At 38.8% G+C, this 21,392-nt stretch overlaps 1 protein-coding gene across 1 annotated transcript in view; it reads right to left on the bottom strand.

Annotated features, from left to right (window-relative positions):
- Nucleotides 1-21,392, bottom strand: part of PLCG2 (phospholipase C gamma 2) — a 64,678-nt gene that overhangs the window by 10,850 nt on the left and 32,436 nt on the right. The window contains exons 10-27 of the mRNA XM_074582838.1: nt 21,076-21,177; nt 20,786-20,904; nt 19,320-19,405; nt 18,270-18,390; nt 16,594-16,762; nt 14,620-14,724; nt 14,311-14,400; nt 13,105-13,283; nt 12,117-12,317; nt 10,745-10,864; nt 9,411-9,591; nt 8,024-8,092; nt 6,810-6,919; nt 5,890-5,986; nt 4,919-4,985; nt 4,510-4,667; nt 1,708-1,810; nt 527-736 (exon numbers count right to left, since the gene is read on the bottom strand). Of these exons, the coding sequence (XP_074438939.1) occupies nt 527-736; nt 1,708-1,810; nt 4,510-4,667; nt 4,919-4,985; nt 5,890-5,986; nt 6,810-6,919; nt 8,024-8,092; nt 9,411-9,591; nt 10,745-10,864; nt 12,117-12,317; nt 13,105-13,283; nt 14,311-14,400; nt 14,620-14,724; nt 16,594-16,762; nt 18,270-18,390; nt 19,320-19,405; nt 20,786-20,904; nt 21,076-21,177 (2,287 nt within the window). The remainder of the gene's footprint in view (nt 1-526; nt 737-1,707; nt 1,811-4,509; nt 4,668-4,918; nt 4,986-5,889; nt 5,987-6,809; nt 6,920-8,023; nt 8,093-9,410; nt 9,592-10,744; nt 10,865-12,116; nt 12,318-13,104; nt 13,284-14,310; nt 14,401-14,619; nt 14,725-16,593; nt 16,763-18,269; nt 18,391-19,319; nt 19,406-20,785; nt 20,905-21,075; nt 21,178-21,392) is intronic.

The following is a 21,392-nucleotide window of genomic DNA, read 5'->3' on the forward strand; positions in this document are numbered from 1 at the left end:
TGTAATTCTTTCTGGTCACCACTTTATCAGAAAGAGCTGGAAAGGTAAACTGGAAGACCCTGTTCCCTTCAGTAACTGAACCTGACAGGCCATTTCTCACCAATTTTAATCCTGATAAAACCATCTCCATTCACAATTAGCTTCCTATCAATGTGTCATAAGCTAGCTGGCCTTTACCAGGAAGTGCAGTACAGCCTTCCCTGGGGCCGAACAACTGTTCATCCACCTGAAACTTGCAAAATCTCTGCTTGCTTATCACAAAGACATCAAGGTGAAATAAACCCTTCTAGAGTTTGGGGCCAGTTAGGCTCAGAGACAGAGCCTTTGGAGACTGATTTCTGGGGACCAGCTCTATCAGGTGACCCACACGTTCAAAACCAATCTTCAGTTCTTGCACATCCCCTCTTGCTAAGAAGTACAAATAAATAGGACAGCCACGGTGACCAAAATAGCAGAGTGGCCAGAAATGGGCTCATTTATGGTGAAATGGAAGGTGGATTAAGCCCTTTTTTAAAGGCAATATTACCTGGAGTTTGGAAGTTAAGCGCCACCATCTGGGAGCCGCAAAGCCAGAGGCGAAATGGGTCATAGTTGGATGAATCGACCCTCTGTCCTTTAGGATAGACACGTGTCAGTCCCTTCAGGTTGTATTTCAACAACTCAACTGGCTTTTGCTTAACAATGCTCTCTGCCTTGGTTTCCACAAAAGAACGGATTTCTTTGAAATCAGGATTTTCTACACAGGGGAGGGAGGAAAAAGAGTGGTTACTAAAGGAAGAAAGTAGTCAACATTTATACTGCATTTCTACTAATACTTTGTTTTACGTTGTTTTACTTTGTCCTCTAATGCAATAATTGCCACAGTTTTCATGCAGACGTGGCAAATTGGTTGAGCATCAAGTCTGAAAGCTAAAATTGCGTGCCTGCCACATGCTTTATAGCAGGGCAGATAAGAGTCTATAGTCATGTTCTCATCTCATCATTGCTAATAATGCACTTCTGACCACTATAACACATATTTAAATGAGACATCTTTTCCTGAGTTTAAATAGGGAGAAGAAAGGGTGAGCCAGGGTTAGCCAATGCCTCAAACAATGACTGTAATTATAATGTCTTAGCCATGCTGACAGCTTATTAAAAAGGTTTGCAAAGAAACTTAAGGAAGAAGGGCACATTTGCTGGCTGCTCCAGCAGCAATGACAAAAAACTGGAATAAGAAGTACATATTTCAGTGTCAGATTCCACACCTGCACTTACACAGACCCCAGTTCTCATGTATAGCATGAAACCATATACCATTCCAATAGCTTACACAAATGGCAAACATGTTCTTACAGTAAGATTATATAATGCACAGTAAATCCATTTTGAAGGGTTTTACAAACAAATCATAAGTGTTCAGCCAGAGTTTTTCATCTCAAAACAGTCAATTGACACATAACTAGTGAGCTTCCCCATGAAAGACACCTATGAGAGGGTGTCTCTAGCTAACTAGTTAGAAATTTGTGACAGGTTTTTTGTGCCAATTGAATAGCATGAAGTTCCCTAGTGTACAATTTCAAAGTACCACTGAAAACTGCACGGGTGAGACAGAACTTTGTTTTCAGTAGAGAAAGGATAGATTTTACCTTCAGTTCTAAAATTTCAACTAACATCTACAAAGACAGTAGAAAGGGTGAAATTCACATGTAATATTAAAGGAAATACCTAAATTGTCCTTGGTTTTGCTTGTTGGCTTGCAATAGATTACCAGATCAGATAATTCAATAGCAATCAATTGATTCTTTTCCCAGTATTTCCTCCTGTTCTCCTGTAAAACGTAACAAAGTTTTAGATTACAGATACACCAAGCGTTATGGTACAGTACCTTCAGGGTATACTCAAATGACAAAGCTGAACATTCTTTGTTGCTCAGATTCCTATCTGATACTTTAGACACTTGCATAGATGTAATGTACTTTAAGGGCCAACTCAGAGACAGGCTAACCAAGTGGGTTTAGGTTTTAGTTGGGACTACCATTTTTGGGGGGGTTGTTGCGTTCTTTTGGTTTTTTTATTCTTTTGGTTTTTTTAAGCAAGTGTTGCAGTGCTTCCCTGATCAGTCCTACTCAGAATCCTGGCAACAATTTTATTTTTTATTTTTAATGTGGCTCTACTCAATTTTAGTTACATTCTCAAATCTGTAGCTCATATAAATGCAAATGTATGCAGAAAAAAAATGCAAAGGGCAGCGAAGTCTGTCTCTTTTTATTTACAATCCTGAGCAGGACTTAAGTCTTGTTAGTAACTCCCAAACTGCTAAATTCAAACCCTATGAGAATCATTCCTGTAGTTTTCTATTTGCACACCAAACCAATACAGTTACATATGGAAAATCATGTGCAATCTTCTTGTCATCATCAGTAAAAAACCCACTATCTACTTCCATGTTTGCAAGCACCTGCTCTGTGGAAGTTGAGCAACAGTCCCTGCAACCAGAGACTGGGAACTACTGAAATCAGCAAGACTTGTCCTGAGTGGAGACATTTGGGCTGGAGGCTTTTCAGACATAAGAAGCAATTACAGGATAAGTCACATTAGAAGAGTTCCATACTGAACAGCGATTAGCTTTGGTACAAGAGGTTATGAAGCAGCAGCAATTAGGAAGTCTTCCAAAAGAATTCCCTCAACAAGACAAACTGAAGAGGAACAACAAATCAGAGCCAGGGAGCCTTGGGGCTCCTGAATATTTCACCAAATCAGGAATTACACATTGAGATTTAAGAAAAGCAAAGATGAATACGACATTTAGACTTGGAAATAACCTTAGGAAGAAGCTGTACAAACTTCCTTGTACTTAGTGATCCACCACAGTTTCCCAGACATTGCTGAACAGTCAACAGAGCTCCAAACAGCAAATGACCACTTCTAGATGCCATGTGCTCATCTTTAGTCACAACCCTCTGGTGGTAACCACGCAGGAGAGCTAGCAACAAACAACCATTCCTAGGGGCATGGCAAGGGTCAATATTAAACAGATGGCAAGATGCGTGAAGTTTAGTTTTACTTTTTGTGTAGAATGGACACGGCCCAGAAATAAAATGCATAAAACACCTGTATCATATTGTAGCAGAGTGCTGACTCACTATGATTTTTCCTTCCCCAAAATTCAACCTGTTAACTGTACTAGCAAAAAGGGCCCTTCCTCATCTTTTTCCCCTCCCAGTGTAGAAGTCTATCATGTGAACTTTCTAGAGGCCACACTGTGAGAAAGGCCTCCTGATTGACAGAAATGAGTTTTAAAGCATCTTTGAACACAGACTGTTTAATACTTCTCTAACTATACAGAGGGAGAAAAAGCTGCCAAGCTCCTGAAGAGCCATTGATGTACCATAAAAAACATTCCATTTAGAGACACTTCTTCTAGGTCGTGTTTCTTTTTTTCTCATTTTTATTTCTAAATGAAAGCCTGGCCTAAGAGCTGTACTTCTCCTCCCCCAACAATAGGTCAGCAGCTCCCGTAACTTCTTCCCTTGCTGAATTTGCAGTCCCCTGCTTGAGACACCAACTTGCCTGCTATAAATAGGATTATGATGTCCCTCAGAGCATTGCCACTCCAGCTGACAGACAAACAGCATGAGCCAACATGATACTAAAACACATTTTTCATCATTTTTCATCACTCATATCACCCACTTAACAATAAAAAGTGAATAAAAGCAACAAAGGAAAGAGCGTACTTAAGCACAGTCAATGTAGGGGCTTTTTGGTCATATCAAAAACTTCTTAAATACTAGAAAAGATGACAAGGAGGTAAATTAATACATCAGAACAGGAGAAGCAAGTCCTGAAGAACGTCCCTAAGCTGCAGTGCTCGTAGGGGGATGTAAAAGCTAAATTTAGGTAGAATCCTTTAACCTTTAGGCAAGGATTTGAACTACTACTATTGAAGATTTGGTAAATCCAGCACGTGCCTATTAGTTACAAATAAATAAAGTATTAGCCAAACAATTCCCTATCAGTGCCACTGCATTCACTGGAAAGCAGAGTTAGTAAACAGGATTAAGGAGAGTTTAGGCAAAGGCATCTCAGATTTCACATATACTCACTAGTGGATTCACAATTCTGAACAGAACAGTCTGATATCTGAGTTTCTTCTGCGTAACACTAGGGCTGAACCAGTGTAACCAGATGTAAAATGGTATAATGGTATCTACTTGGTACTACTAAGCACACTTCTCCACTGAGATGTAGGGTGCAACACAGACAGTACTCTGGTGAAAAACTCCTGCTGACGTAAATTTACATAAAATGCTAATTTACATAGCATTCCTAAAAGAGTTTGAGAACAAGATTCACAGCATCAATAAAATGAGCAATATGCAAGAGATTGAATGACCAGGTGTTAGTAAGGTTTACCACTATATGGCAGCTAAAGACAAATCCTATTGTAAATTTATAGCAGTATATAATAATAATAAAAAAAAAAAACACACAAAAAGAAACCAACAGACAGAATTTTACCAATACCTCTTCTGTAGTTTTCCAAGTGATTTCACGGATACTTTGGTACCATTCAAAGAGTTCTTCTACTTTATCAGTTGCAAACTCAACACATGGATCTTCTGCATTCTTAGGTTCCAGAATGAAGACAAAAGGCTTTTTGTGTTTCCCTTGTGGCATTTTCACTGTTAGGCAACACAGTAGCAAGAAATTTATACTAAAATACAACGGTTCTTCTTTTAAGCTGTCATTGTTGATTTACTGCAGCAGTTAGTATCATAAAGTCTCATCACATTAATTGTATTAGTTATATTAATACAAGCTGGTGTTTTGGGTTGTTTGGTTTTTTTTAAATAAAAACCTTCCTGCTAAACATAAAAGAGTCTACTCAACACAAAGTTCAGGAGTCCACGTGTAAACATCAGAAAATACATACCAACATTGTACGTATTGAGTACCAGTATGCCACGACAGAGAGAGCCTAATGGATTGTCCTCAATAATCTGAAAAACATGAGTTAAATCTGACCCTAAATGTTTTCTTGAGTGAATATGCACAGGACATTAACAAATAATAAGCACGCACCATTAAATCTAACCTCAGTTTCACTGAAAGCATGCCCACTGTAACTCTTCAAAGCCTGTTTCCATACCAAGAATTTCTCATTTTGAGAAAAACATGAGAATCTCTATAATGAGAGCACTCAAAACGAGGAGCGCAACTTCTGTCCTGACAGAATTGCTCATTTTTCAGGTCTGCTTAAAGCTGCAATGGTCAGGGTGGGAAATCTAATACATAAGTTTTCCTCCAAAGACTCCTGGCAAATCACTGGAAGTGCTTCAGAACAACAAAAGAATTCAACATTTCCTTTTTAAAACTCAAAAAAATGTCAAAACTGCTTACTATGGAGTTTTGTTGTCTTTTGTTGAAGAGATCTTTGTCCAAGACCCTGGACTAGATTTTAGACATATTTGACAAACAGTATAGGGTTACTTATGCATAAAAACTTAATAACGGAGTGTGAAATGGCCAGTAAGATGAGTTTGGACAAATAGTTTTCTTATTTGCAAATATTAAGGCAGTAATTATACAGGCAAACTAGTTAAAAGTTTCAGGCATAGTATCGTTTAGCCAAACCATCAGAAAAATCTGAACTGGTATGATTTTCCATCAGCAGGAAATCATTATAATCTCCTAAAACCCCACCAAATCAGCTATCTCCTTAAGTAATTTTCTGTGAGGCATGTCCTGACAAAAACTTTCAGCAGCAGAGAACAGTGAATACATTAATTTCTCTCTTCTGTGTTCTCTCAAACACAGCATACAGAGTAATAATTCTGTAACCAGACTTTCCCTTCCAGTAGGCAGCATCTTCTCGGAAAACAGCAGACAAAACTTAACCCTCACCTGGCTTTCAAGCTCAGCAGAGTTATCAGATGACAGTTCTTCAACATAATTAGATGGAAAATAGTGTTGGACTTTTTCTCCATAATCTCCTTTCCACCTGAATTTAAAAAGTATACATATAGAAAAAAATAGTTAAAGAGCTTCAATAGGCCTTTAATGAAGCAATAATCCTCAAGAAATTGGTCATTAATACCCCATACTAGCTTGTCGAGCTGGCTATCACCAAAATATAAGTGATGAAGTAGCTAAAAGCTCTAACAAAGTGATCTTTAACTGTAGTAACAGACGATTTCAGAGGGATTACAGTTACCGTAAACCACAATTAATGACTTAAGAGGCCTTTCCCCCTCCAGTACTAAAAATACTATTATGTGGTTGATTACCCTGCAGAAACTACAGGGAAACATTAGATTCCCAAGCTTTCCAAGCAATTCACAAGCCAGTTCACAAGAAAGCAATTCACAAGAAAGAAAACCTCTTATGAAAGGAGAACGTACAGATAACTAAAAAAGGTGGGCTTGATTCCTGAGAAGTACTTAGCAGAGCAAGGAAAGAAACAGAGCAATGACGACAATGGTAACAGACGCGTGACTTCCCAGAATACATAAGTGTTCAGGAAGGATGAATGTACAAAAGGAAAAACACTGGATACACTGGGTTATGGAGACTCTGCAGGCTGAGGTTATTGTTGTGGGATAGAAAAATGGAAGAGGCATGAAAGGAGACCTGAGGATAAGAGGGTTTCGGTTTTGGGTGTTTTTTTTTTTTAAATACACTGGCATTAAGATTTATAACACCACAGTTAATAAGCAGCAATCAGACAACAGGCAAAGTTTTTAAAAACTACTACCCAAAGCTCAATATTTTTCTCCATCTAGTAAGTCACCAGAAGTTCTCCTATGAGGAATCTTTGTCCTTACCAGCCTTCGGTTTCCTTTGTGACATTATGAATTAAAGCTCCTCGAGAGAAGCTCAATTCATCACTTCTTTTGGCTCTGTAGTCATACAAGGCTTTCACTGTTCTCTGAGGCTTTAAGAGAAACAGAGAAAGGGGTCATCTAGAGGGACGGGTCATAAAATGATCAATAATGCAATGTTAAAAAAAAAAAAAAAAAGGAGGGGGGGATTGGATCTGTTTTTGTGCTATGAAGCCTAGAAAACATAATACTAAAGTTCCAGAGTGACATCTATTGGTAGAAGCAAGTGAAGTTACTTAACTGCTATTCTTCAAGCATCGGCTTGAAAGAAAGAAAAAGAAAACCACACAGTGAAATATCAATCCTCTATCTTCATTACACGTATTCATACGCAGTTGGAGTTTGTAGGCTTAGATGCCTACAAAGCCTCCACTTCAAAACCACATCAGCTATCTTGCTGGTCACATTCCCTTTAGGAAGACTCCCAGTTTTAGGAGGGCAAGCATTTCTTTATCTTGAATTTACTACTACCCAAATTCTTCAGCAGCAATGCAAATACATTGGCCAAAATGACTAAAAAGAATTACAGTGACAAAATTTACAAGCAGGTGAACTTTTATGGGAATTTACAAGTTGGCAGGCCCTAACAAGAATTAGAGATAAATAGATGCTTACTGTGACACTTATTTTTAAAACATTATATATATCTTAAAAGAAGACAAAACTTTAATGACTCATTAATAAACCAAAGACACTATTTTTATATAGAAAGCACATAAACAAACTCTGCACCTATTTGTGCAAGCAGGCCATGTTTGCTCATGAAACTGCAATAATTTTGCACACACGCTTGCGGTTCCCATGTTGTGCTTCCTTTCCATGAAGATTTAGCCTTCTCAAATTGAATCTCCTCATAGGTTATTACTGGCAGGCATGCCAAATCAAATTGCCTCCGCAGAATCAACAGCAAAAGGTGCCCAAATTCCCAGTACGGATGAATCAATACAGGATTTGCACACAAGAAAACATGTGGGTACAAATTTTAAAGAGATACTAGAAAATAGTCACACCCTTTAAATTTCTGCTGCCCAGTTCCCCATAAATCAAGCAGCCTAACACTTCAATTATCCTTTTCATTACTACTAACAGGAAATCAACAAACAAGACTCAATTTTCAGAAGTCTACAGTAAGTGTGAAAATCTGTCTTTAGGCATACCACTGTAGGGGTGATTTCACTGGGTTCCACATACATCTTGACATCATAGAGGGAGTTAATATCTTTTTCCTAAAAACAGGAAGAAGGAAAACAAAAAAAAATGAAGTTACAGGAATCAAAAATTCTAGAAGTACTTAATATTAATAGAACATTCATTGCTGAAACCACCTTTCTGACAATACATAGGCAAACAGAAGAGAAGCCAGACGCCTATGCTATGCTCATTTCTATAGCTGAACATGAGTTTGTTATTTAACTTGTCTATACCTCAGCTTAATGAACAGTAAAACACAATGAAACAGCAATACCACACAAAGGTATAATCAGTCAAATAGCTGAGATTGTGAGTACCCTTTTATGTGCAAACAGGGAAGACAATACCTACACTTATGATTTCTGTGTTACAGTACTTCAGTATTGGTTTCACTATTAGATAAAAATTCTAAAACAATATACGTAGTCGTATTTTTGATTTTATTCTTTCCTTGTGTTCCCGTTTGGACCCTGTCCTAGGATACAGAACCTTAGCCACAGGCAACATTATCAAAAATCCTGAGGTCTAAAATCTTTTCAGTCCCTTTTAGTCTCCCCAGAAGAAACAAAAACCCCAGATTTTGATTTTTTCAAACATGCCAGACATTTTTTTGCCTGCACCTTCTAAGAGACATATATTTGAAAACAAAAGACAGCATCTCAGGCTTTCCAAAAGCCAGTTACCTCGGCTTAGCTCTCTTGTCACAAAACACATCCATCCAGAAGGTAGGCCTCTATCTTAAACTAATTATCTAGGCTCCTAGTTTAGTCAAAGGACAGAAAAAAGTATCTCTTGGGGAGATTTCCTCCTGCTTATCTCAGAGTGAGCTTTCAGAGGTACCTCTCCGCTTTTACCACAGGAGGCTATTGGACACCATCCCCGAGATGCCTCCAGCGCAGTGAAGCGAATGCCACTGCCCATCCAGTGCAAGAGGCACAGCAGAATATTTCATTCTTTCTTAAATGCTTAGCAATTGGCATCTGCATGACCATTTTAAGATCTTTGCCCACTGCAGCAAGAGAAGAGAGGGACAACTGCAGGCAAGGCTATTATCAAAAACTCATTTTAGCAGACCAATTATCCCCCACTTCAGAGAGCACGTTTTCTAATCAAAACATGAGGAAGGCAAGGGTTGACTTGTAATCAAAGATGAAGCTCTTTCCTTCACATATCTCAAAATCTTTGTGAAAGAAGTCAGTATAACCATCTCAATTTCACAGATAAGAAAACTGCCTGCTTAACTTCCCGCAAAGGTCACCTACCACAGCCAGAACCAAACCCAGCATCCCCAGGCATAGAACTGGGACTCCGTCCGCTACAGCAACTGGCACTCGTACAAAGACCATCACTTACCGTGCTGTAGCGCTCCAACAGCTCCTCAGTCACCGGGTAACGCAATTTCATTTTCCTGTACAGCGGATGCTTCTCATAATATGTTACCAGCTCCACTAAACTCTCAAAATAGGCCGAGGTTCCAAGCACAAAATGGCGACCTTCTTGCTGAATTCGGAAGTGCTTCACCTTCCCCTCCGCTCTGTGAAACAAGTGCGGGTGCTGTAAAAAGTACTGGTATTGCAGTGAGAGCACCAGTGCTGTAAACCAGACCAAAACTTCTTTGTGTATCTAAATCACGCAAAATAATTCCTTCCTCTTCCAAAGCCTCGTTTATTCACACAGAATCCCAGTTGCCTGATTAAATCCACAAAAAAAAAAAACATTCTCGCTCTTCTATGATGTACAGGGCCTTGGGATAAATCCGTGTTTTTGCTTAGATAAAATATCCATATTTTTTTCCTCTAAAGATAGGTATTTCGTCATCTTCATACTAACACAAATGTGTCTGATGGGACCCAGAGTCCCTCTGGAATCCGCGGCTGCTGATCTGCCGCTCTCCCTAGGTGACAGACACACTCCCCACAATACGAGTAGCTGTCTCTTCCCTATACTCATTTTGGTAACTACAGGAACCAATTTTTAAAGAAAAAAAACCTCTCATGCTTGAACACAAGGTTTGTGCTTGCACTGATAACAGTAAAACCATCCACTGATGAGCATCCCACCCACAGAAGATCCCTGAATCCTTTTGAAGCTGCTGCCATTTGGTACTTCTTGTTTTCCCTGCTGTGAAATGGTTTTATTGAGATGCTGCAGCTCAAGTTACTTCAATATCCACCTTGGTAACAGCAGAAAGCTTGTAACCAAAGCACATAGGGGACTGGGGAATTCTGGACATCTTCAATATACTGTAAGCCATGTAAACATTAGGAAAACAAGTGTTTGTTTTTCCAAAGCAATTTTATATGTTGCAGAAATAGGCATTTTCAAAGAAACACAATTTCATTTGAAGGCACAATGGAGAACACCACAATTCTATACATTTTATTAATGTTGTTGCAAGAACTACGGCTTCAAAAATATTTTCCCTGGCAAGAAATGCTGACAATTTCATTTTGACATTTCATTTTTGTCAGTTATATGACAGGGCAGGATTTCCAGGGGATGAGGACACAGAATCACTGCTGAACCAGCACCGAAGAAAACTTCAAAATAACACCCTGTAATAAGGCGTGTCAAAGTTTAAAAGCAAGAATTTTATGACTCTAAAAAGACCACAGGACTTTTTAAATAAGAAAAACCAAAACATCATTGGGCTGCTAAGTAATATAGTCATACCCGTATTTTCTTACCTGAAAGTCATGGCAAACGAATCAGGCTCGTCTCTCTTTCTAATCAGAAAGGCTCCATCTCGAGGAATTCGCATCAGCATGTCTTCTGCCTCTCCCCGACTCAAGTTGCTATAGTACCAACTACAACAGTCAAAAATCAAAATGGACAGAGGATTACAAAGCTTGTCAAATGCCATTCTGTAAGAGTAACAGGCAGTGCTATTAACAAGAGAGTTTCAAACATTACAAGAAAAGTTATGCATTAGATTTTCACCATCTCGCCACCTATGACAGCAGCTTATTTTGGATGAAAGCATCAAGAATGTATCAGAACACCTTGTCTGTCTGACATGATAAAACATAAATCTGCATTTCTTCCGTAAACAAAGGCACTGGAACCTGCCATTCAGTTTTCAGTAGCATATTCAGTTTTGACGTAGCAGATTTAAGGAAAAAAACAAAACACAGACAAAAGAAAAACACCAGGCATTTGAATTCTTTTATTCAGAGATTGATTTTATCTTTCACTGTAGGGATGGACCTAGCCTGGATCTAATGTGCCTTTAGTGAAGCTGTGGCCACTTATACTGGCAGTACATCCCCGCCTACACAGAAAGGCAGGAAAGCCTAACCCTTAAACTCTACCTTCCCTTCCCGCTGGCTTCCAAAGTTATCTACTTGGCGGTGACTCCCAGACCCCACGGGGAGCAAAAAAAAGAAGTTTTTGTCACAGATCAATATTTCACATGCAAAGGAGATTTACTTTTTCTCACTGCAAATAAAACAGAACAAAGGGCAGTGACTGCAGTGTTCTGCCAGGAAATAAGAGCAAGCTCTGCCCAGGATCCACACCAGGCAAATACCAGCTGGAAATAAACACCAAGCTATACTACTTCCTATCGGCATGGGGTGAAATCAGCCTAACCAAGTCTGACAGGGGTGAGGTAGAGGGCGGGATTAGGAAAACATAACTGCTTGGGCTCACTGCCCCAGTAATAGAGTTTCCAGATGGCACAGACCATGACCACTTAGTTGCCAGACCACAGCCAACTACTAAATATCTAATCCAATCCACTGGGTGTTGTAAAACACTGAGCAGAGAAAGAAGGAATTGGCTCACTTCCACAGCATTACAGTTCTCACTGATTTTCCTAGCTGCTGCTAGTAAATTGCTTTCCCAGTGACTGCTCTCTGCTGTACCAGGTTCTCACAAAGTCACTGATCTTACTCAGCATCTTTCAAGGAAGCCTATTCCCATGACATCCGTGGACAAGCAACACTCAGGCATGCTCCTAAATCCAGGAAGTTTTCTATGCAAAAATCCAAGACCACCTAAAACAATGCAAGGAACACTGACATAACAACCCCACTGCTTGCCTTCTCCTGTACGTACTCTTTAGTCTCATGAGGGCTGGGGTTAGGCACAGCATCAGTCAGACGCAGCTCAAATTCAGCACATCGCAAGTGGGCCTCCTTGTAGTGTTGAATGAGATCATAAATGCTATCAAAAGTGAGGTTGTCTGTCAGGTAGTATTTCACAGTGTCCCCGTCACTTGAAGAACGGATCCGGCAGTGCTGGACTCTACCTGATCTCCTGAAGAAATGAAGAGGAAAAGGAAGGGTTTCAAAAGGAGAAAACCTGTTATAAACATTTCCTCACCTGTTCCTGGTCAGCTACTTGGTGAGCTTGTGAAGAGGCAAGAAATCTGCATCATCTCGTAAAACAATCAAAGAGAAGCAGAAAAAAATCCTGATAAGTAATAGTAATTTTCATCCACAATGGTTTAAAATCTGGCATACACTTACTCCCTGAAAAATTTGCTCTGACAGTTCTCTGGTTCAGAAATCCATGATACACTATTCCTTATGAAGTCCCAACCAGAAGAAAGAAAACCTCAAACTACGGAAAAACAAACAAAACCCTCAAAATTATTCTTTTCCCTATAGAGGATCCTTTAATTGGAAAGATCCATCTCTGCTAATAAAGGTAAATTCATGAGACAACCTTTTCAGTGTGGAAACCAGTTATTTATCCCGAAACTAAAAGAGCAAATTTTGACCCATTCATTGAGGAAATAACGAATCTCTATCCTGCCACAGCACTAGGAAAGGCGGGGAGATCAAACCAGTCAGTCCTGTCTTGACAACTGTAACACTTCAAATAAAGTCTGCTCTCCCAAAATGCACTATACTACACTGAAGTTTAATTTAGAAAGTAGTATTTCACAATCCCATCAATAGCATTCTAGTAATTACAGCAACTCCTTATTCCTATTTCCTCTCAGATATAACTGCAGGCTTTAAAAATATACACATTTTTGTGCAATGCCATAAAACAAACAAACAAAACCCAGATGAAATTTTTATGACAGTCACCATACCAGAATGACAAGGTGCAATCATTAGGGAAAGCCCCACTTTCCCTAACTAGGAACGTCCCATCCTTGCCACCCATTTCAGCACAATATTCCTGGAGCAGTTTCTCAGCAGTGGTTCTCCCCTCTTTCATTTTCCCATGGAACCATTTCTCTTTTAAGTGCAGTTCACTACGCTTCACCTCCTAGAGCAGAAAATAAGAATCTTTTTAATGCATTTCTAATTTTACGGTTTTGAAATATAGAACTTGTTATTGATAGAAGAATCTACTATTTCAGGATTTCAGCTCTTCCTGTCCCTGAACTCTCCTTCCACAAATAAGCCAATCACCTTTACAGTCACCCTTGACTCTCCTCTCCAGTCAAAGCATTTCTTTGGAGCAGTGATCAACTTCAGCCTTATTCAAATATGTAATCAACAGAAAGTGAAAGAACGCAGCAATCCAAACACCAATTTATATTTTCAAGGCAAAATATTCTACTGCTAATTCACAGAGTTTCTAACCCGATTTTTCCAGGATTCACCTGTGTTCTTCCCTACACATTGATTATTTTACTGACGTTAACATCTAGGTGAATGGACAAAATGTTCTGGATGTGCAGAGATCTCTGAACCATGCACATACATGTTATCAATGAAAAAGCGTGCATGGAAACCTGAAAAGTCAGAAAAAGAAATCATGCTGAACGTCACTGCTATTGCAACCCTTACTGAGCATCATGTTTCTGCTTTAGCATGTACAACAGCCAAGTAATACGTGCTCACCTGCGGCAAGCACTTTGCAATTGTGAAACGAACAGCATGCGCTATCTAAGAGGTGAGCTGCATTACTAACACAACAAACCTTAGTTCATCATACTCTATAGTTTGAGAACAGCAACAATACTCAGCCAAAGGCCTACAAAAACTTTGATTGTCAGTGCACACATCCGCATTAGCATTTAAGTACCAAAGTTGTATTTCATTGTCTTTATATTCCTCTTTGCAAGTCCTCAATTAGCCAAGGGAAAAAGTTATTTTATTAAAAATACGGTTAACTGGAGTACCTTGGCAAAGACCCTTTATAAAATTTTTTGTCTCCAGATAGACTTGTTATCTGACACAGATACTGTATAATTTCAACACTGGCATAAAAATTACGCAGCTGAAGACACTGAAGTAATCCGAGAGAATAAAAAGAACACGCTTAAACAACAAAACATCGCCATCACCTTTGATGAATCTTCATCAGCATTCTGTTCTATATCATCGCTGAATGAAAGCTTTTCATCAGCAATAGCACAGTAGTGTCGAGTCCATTTCTAAAAGTTGAGAGATATTAAAACCATTAACAAGACAGAGGGAAACTCACTAACCACAATTTCAAAACAAGGTACAACAATAAACAAAATACATTCTTCCCCCCATTCACACTCATTCAGCTGACAACACTACTTACACAAATATTGAGAAAATTCATGTAGATTTCCAGTATTACACAACCTAGTAACAAACAGTAGCAAATGTCACATAAATGATACCTGTTCTATTGTGTCCCACATGTAAAGTTCTCCTTGTTGCTTTTTTTCTTCTTTCTTGTCTTCCAAGTTCACATCAATGTCTCCCTTTGGCCCCAGTTTTTTGTGCTTAAAAACAAAACAAAAATCCACATTCATACACTCACATAGAATCATATATAAAATTGGTCATAATATTTCAGCCTACTTGGTATTACTGCAAGTATTTCCCTCCATTGCACAGCCGCCTTCTGTCATTACCATAACAACAGCTGTTCCACAAGGCTTTAGGCAACAGGGCTGGAATTTCTTTCTTTAAAATTGAAATCTGATAATAAAGGTTAAAAATTTAGCGGAGGTATCATTCAAGCAATGAAGAAACAACTAGCTTGATAAGAGCTCACCATTCTTTAAAGACAGAAAACATGAAGTGACACATACTAAGAAATAAGGATAAAACAAGAATCCCACTGCAGAGAGCAGGTCATAAGGAACAAAAACCAAACCAAACCAAAACGATAAGGAATTAAAATGAATAGGGAATTCACTCTTCTACAAGAAAAATGGACAGAAGAGAAATCCTTTACGAAAAGAGGGGATAAGTTCTACTTTCTTGAGAGTGCTCACAAAAAAACAGTGGCTTCAAGGGGCTACAGGTAACATCAAATACTTAACTGCAATTAATGATGGGATTCATCATCTCTTATCTAGTAGTTCTCCACTACATTCAGTTCTGCATAGCCTACTGTAGGTAGATTTCAATTTGACAGGCTTATCTGAAAAATCCTACAGGCCCCTAAGTAGGAATTGCCTCTGATTGTTTACTGACAACATTTTTCAAACAGAAGCCAAATAACACAACTAGCTCACTGGCAGGTGCTGATGTATTTAAAGACTCTTTAACACTCTTTTAGACAGAACAGAGTGATATGGATGTTCTCTTCTGCAGACTCACAGTAGTTTGTAATTTCCTTTAAATCAGATCTGTCATGTTATTATTCGTGTGCCTACACAACTCCCCTTTATGCTCTGCAAGGTAACAAGTCTGTAGGTAAAAGAAACACAAAAACTTAAGCACAGAACTTTTGCACTTCATAGTAGGGTGCTGTTATTTCCAGTCTTACATTCAAGAGCTGTACGCTTATATCTCTCTATCCTTATTTCTTCTGTTCATAAGTTTAATACATCGGATGCAGTAAGTACCGTTACAAGAGCTGCAAAACTGAAGCATGGACAAAAGCAATTTTTACTAAACAGATCATGAGCAGCCCTCGTATTGCCTTTTGAAAAAGTTCCACTGCAGTTTCAATCCGAGAAGTCTTCTTTTGGTTACCTGCCTCATGTTGTTGCACAGCAGTACCGAGTAAAGCATCTGTAATGCCCAGAAGGTAAGACACTCTAACAGTGACTGCCTTCTAGTAAGAGCCCCTCCATGTTTCACAAGTGGCTCACTAAATTGCATATGTAAATCACATGAGTTAGTAAACACCCATCAACTTTTGCAGTTTGCAAGCAGTTCTGACAACTTAAACACGCAGCCAGCAAATGCATTGCATTTCACTTGAATGACAGGCATTCTTTGGGGAAAAAAAAAAAAGATAACACCACTAATCTAACTTTCTATTCAAGAACATACTTCTGTTATTTTTAAGCAGGCCACATTGCGTAAGAAGTCCATGACGAGCATTTGCAGCAGTGAACCCTTGCTGAAATTTAGCAGTGACATTTCAGGAGCTGGAAGACCTTTAGAAAAGAGCTGATATTCGATCTGGCACTTGAACTAGCAACACTTATTGCAAAGAAAACCAATAGCAAGCACTTTAATATGTAGTTTTACAGAACTCCGCACCATACTGCAAAATGTTACTAGTACACACTTCAAGCGTGGGGTTTCCTGTCTCTCAACAGAAATTAACAGCTAAGCTGTGAGGCCAGTAGTATTTCTGGCTCCTGCTCTTGTTTTCCTATTTTATCTACCAGCACACAAAGCAAGCCTACCTTGATGATGATTTTTTCTTTCAGCTGAGTTGGTGATGGTAGCTGATCTGCACTGGCTTCAACAGGCTTCGTTAAAAGCTGATCTCCAAATACCTCCTTGAAAACTTTGGCCATGTGTCGCTGCTGCTCCACACTACAGTGTTCTTCAATTGACAGAATGACAGGGTACCTTTAGTGCAGAAAAAGGTGAATGAAGACAATTTTTTTGCTACAACTGGCAAAGCAAGGAAAACAGCACCCTGCCTCACCCCAAAGATCAAAGAAAATATTTAAAGCAAACAAGAAGACAAAAGGGAATAGAGATGGACACATTATTAATAGATAACAACAGACATGCAATCATGGAAACATTATGGTCAGAAGGGACTTCTGGCAGTCATCTAGTCCAATCTCCTTCTTTGGGAAGGCCCAATTCCTAGGTTAGACCAGGTTACTCAGAGCTTTGTCCAGCCATGATTTGAATATTTGCAAGGAGAAAGAATCTTTCCAAGACGTTTGGGCACAGCTTCAGTGCTAAAGCACCATTATGTGAAAATTTGTTTCTCCTCTCCTGAAAATTGTGTCTATTTTCCTCCACACACACTCTGAGAAGTCTGGCTCAATCTTCTCTATAATCATCCACTAGGTAGTGGAAGTCAGCAACCGGACTCCCTCATTAATCTCTTCTCAAAGCTAAACAAACTTAGTTTATTTATCCCTTGGATATCATGTGCTTCGGCCCCAATATTGAACACAGAGGCAGAGAAAGCATTGAGTACTTCAGCCTTCCCCAGTCACTAAGTCTCCACTGCAATTCACCAGTAGGCTCATATTTTTCCTAATCTTCCTTTTTTTGTACCCATAGAAGTCTTTCTTGCCATCTTTCACATCCCTCAGCAATTTCATCTCCAGATGAGCTTTGGCTTTTCTAATTTTGTCCCTGCATATCCAGGAAATATTGCAATATTCCTTCTGGGTAGCCTATCCCTTAATGCAAGTAGGGAAAGCATCACACAGCATTCATGGTACTGATGGTATGAAAACATAATGCGTCATGTATTATGGTTGTCATTAACACAATACACCTGCGCAGACACTGTCCCACATGAGAAAATAACACTTCTCCTCCATTTCCAGCTGGTAAAGTGGAAAAACAGGACACTGACAGCCCTATCTCTTTCCCAATTTTGGGGCGGTATTTTTCATGGTAAGGACATCTCAGCACAAGTTATAGAAGGGTAGAGCAGAGACGCAGATTTAAACACGTTATCCGTTCAAGAGGCATGCTATGAATTGTACATCTTCTCAGCTAAAGCCTCCCCTACAACATGAACCTCCCCAACAAACCTAGATATGATCCTTTTCACTTGTAGTATTTTATTGTTTGTTTTTTAAAGTTAAGACGTACTATTCAGCATTTGAAGTTTCACACTTCAATCTAATAAAAAAAGACCCAAGCCAGGAGATGGGAACCACTTTAGGGTACTCATTATCTTCTTTACCAGCAAGTTGTTATGTAATGGGACTTTTCCTCAAAACTGAATCTATTAAAGACCCACATTCATCAATAATTAAGATTCCTAGAATGTCATTCAGGCTACTAGAATGTCATTATTATGTCTAGGTTACAGAGAAAAGAAGTTCAGGAATGTCTAAACATATGAAAACAGGCTTAAGGAAAATAAATCAAAGCTTACTCAGATGCAACAAAGGCATGATCTTTGATTGCCTGTACTACGTCATCGAATTTAATCTTTGTTGTCCGTGTCCATCCATGGTAAATGATGGGTTTCCCATCAGGACCATCCCAACAATCCACTAGGAAAGACAAGCAGTGGAAAAAGGAAGAGACCAAGCAGTTACATCCAAATCTTCAGTGTTCCACATATTGAATCATAGACTTTAATGTTCTAATAAAATATCTTATTAGATTTATCCCTCCCACAGAGGAAATTAAGTTCACTTAAGTAAAAACAACACAAATAAAATACAATCTAAAATTTTCCCAAAGCATTATCATGTGGGAATCTGGAAATAAGGAATTCAGGCAGCTATACTGTCAGTCTACTAATTTACAATAATTTTCCAGAGATAAATACACTCCCTCAAGTGGTAAGTTGATAGCTTATCTATTTTGTTGATTTTAACCCTGAAACTCTTATTTGAGTGCATGTTACATTAGCCAAATTGAACAGGGAGTAACATGTAATTTTATGAAGTAACTACATAAAAACATGAAGTTAAAGTCAAACTTTTCATAAGGTATGCAAGCACAGGGATGAAGATGCATACACAGTTAGTGGAGAACAAATGCATAAAGACATCAACTGCTTTCCAAGCAAGTTAAATGGCACCAATTTACAAAAATCTCTGTACCTTAGGCTTTGCGTACTACAATGAAGGCAAATAAACTATCTATCTACTATGTATGCTATCCAAGTAATTCCAGTTTAAATTCTGTGCTTTCATACAGTAGATCCAAGGTTGACTTTTTGGTGTACAGTGAGATGAGATTTAGAAAGACCACCTTAAAATTCCAGGGGAACAAGAACCAGACCAAGTCAATGGGGCAACAGTGAGGCATAAGAAAAACAATTTAGGGAATCAGTGTTTTTTATATGACTAACTTCAACTTCAGAAGACAAACTAGTTCTTGATTTCAGTTCTTTTTTCTTTCTTGGTAAACAGGGGAAACTCTACTTATATGGAAGGCATGTTACAAACCACTCCACGAACGCTTTACTCACACTCAATGCATCGACATCCCATTCTCAGGCACCTGATGTAAGCTTCTGTGGAGGATTCACTTCGAAGCTGGTCTCCAGTCAGATATCTAAGGATTAAGAGGAAATTGTGAAAGACAGGCAGTCAATTTCAATGATTTCCCATTCGCTCACTGGGCGACATTTTTTCTCCTGCCATGGAGAATGTATGTTGATTTTTTTTTTTTTTTTTTTTACTTGTGATGGGAGAACTGGACTCTGCTGAACATGATACTATCAGATTTTTGAATGGACCAAATTATAGGAGATTAAAGGCCCAATCTAAACATCCAACAACTATAACTGACATGCTTCTGGAGAGCAAATCGTGAGCTTTGAAACATATCTAAACCTCATCATGCTAAGGCATAATCTTGTTGGAGGGATGTGGAGGGTATTTAGAGTGATACCACACTCTATACTTCAAAATATACCCATAAGCTATATCCACATGCACTTTATTTCATTCCCTGAAATACTTCAACTGTTCATCTCTCCTCCCTCACTTTACACCATCTTTCTTTTCATTACAAACCTAGATGAGCTAATCGTCTTAATTTGAAGACAGTTCAAACTCATCACCACATCACTTTGTATGGGGCTGAACAGCTGGCATACCACAGATCGTCAAAGAAAAGGGCTGGATACCTTAGACACAAACTACAGAAATCAGCAGCTAAGTTACTAAGCATAAAATTCCAAAAACAGTAACAACAAAAATACAGTCCCCAGGCCATCAAAGTTCTGGCTGTAAAATAAACTCAAAATAATAAAGAAGAGTATTGATAGCACACTGCACTCCTCCTCTGTCTCAAGCACCTCTATCTGCTCTAATTCTTGTCATTCAGGCAAAAAGCCATGAATAGCCAAGTCCCAATCATCAGATGTGCTAATTTAAGGCCTCCATACTCCTCTCCTACTCAGGAGCAAATCTTTTCCACTTTGTGACACTGTAAACCGTCAGAGTATCTATCAATAGTGCATATCATTGGCTTGCTTCCCAAGGCAACAAATCCACTGCCCTTCAGAACACACTAACACTATCGGATTTTCCCACGGGACAAGTAGGGTCCTTATGGCATTCTTATGTTCAGGTCCAATTAATGCTGACACTAGCTCAACGAGGCTCTTGATGCTTGGAAAAAACAGAAGCTCCTTCAATAACTTTGACTTCTGAAAGCAGGGAGGCTGGAACAGTTTCAACTCAAGATTTATTTTTATTTTTGTAACAGGATTCAGGGTTTGGGTTTTCTGGCAGCTAAGCTCGGTTATGTCAAAACCTCTGCGATTTTAAGAGAAGGGGAAAACGAAGTCCAACAAACTGTATTTGCCACATGTGCATCAAACTTTAGGAAGGTTTCACACATCCATGCAGTACATTCTGGCACATTCTCCTAACACGTGCTAGTTCCGTTTGAACAGAGATAGACAATGGTGTTTTGGTAACTTACGTGTTATGAGAGGAAGAAATCCAGTAGTGGGACAAAGGATTATTCATGTCCTGCACATCTATCGAATCATATTTTTCATCCCAAATACTGTTTTCTTTTGCAAAAAGGTAAGTGAGGAACTACAATACAAAAACAGAGAGTGATTTAAATTTTTTTTACCATACCAGAAAAGAAACCCAGCAATGTAGCACGAAAAGCCTAGAGGATCTGCCGTCCAATTAACAAACTAGGAACTGGCAGTGAAAGAAAAGAAGTCCACAAGGAACTATTAGTAAGTATCGTTATCTTACCTCATCAACAAAGAGGAAGGGTTCAGCAGTTTCTCTCATAGTGTCATCAATAAACTTTGTCATTCCTTCTCGGACTTTACTGAGATCTTGCGCCCAAGATTCCTTAGATAATAATAATACAGTAGAAAAAAAAAAAACAAACGCTTTAGACGTGGTGTAATGCTATATAAAATCAAATAAGGAACAGAGAGACCTATAGATGTGATTTCCTTCTCTCTCAACTGGCTAGTTTACTGCTGATATATTTTATTGTACCCAGATATCTTAAGGGTTTCCCCTATGATGTCTAAGGGTGAAAAAGATGATCTCCATTTAAG

This window comes from Larus michahellis, chromosome 4, assembly GCF_964199755.1.
Source record: "Larus michahellis chromosome 4, bLarMic1.1, whole genome shotgun sequence".
Classification (NCBI taxonomy): domain Eukaryota; kingdom Metazoa; phylum Chordata; class Aves; order Charadriiformes; family Laridae; genus Larus; species Larus michahellis.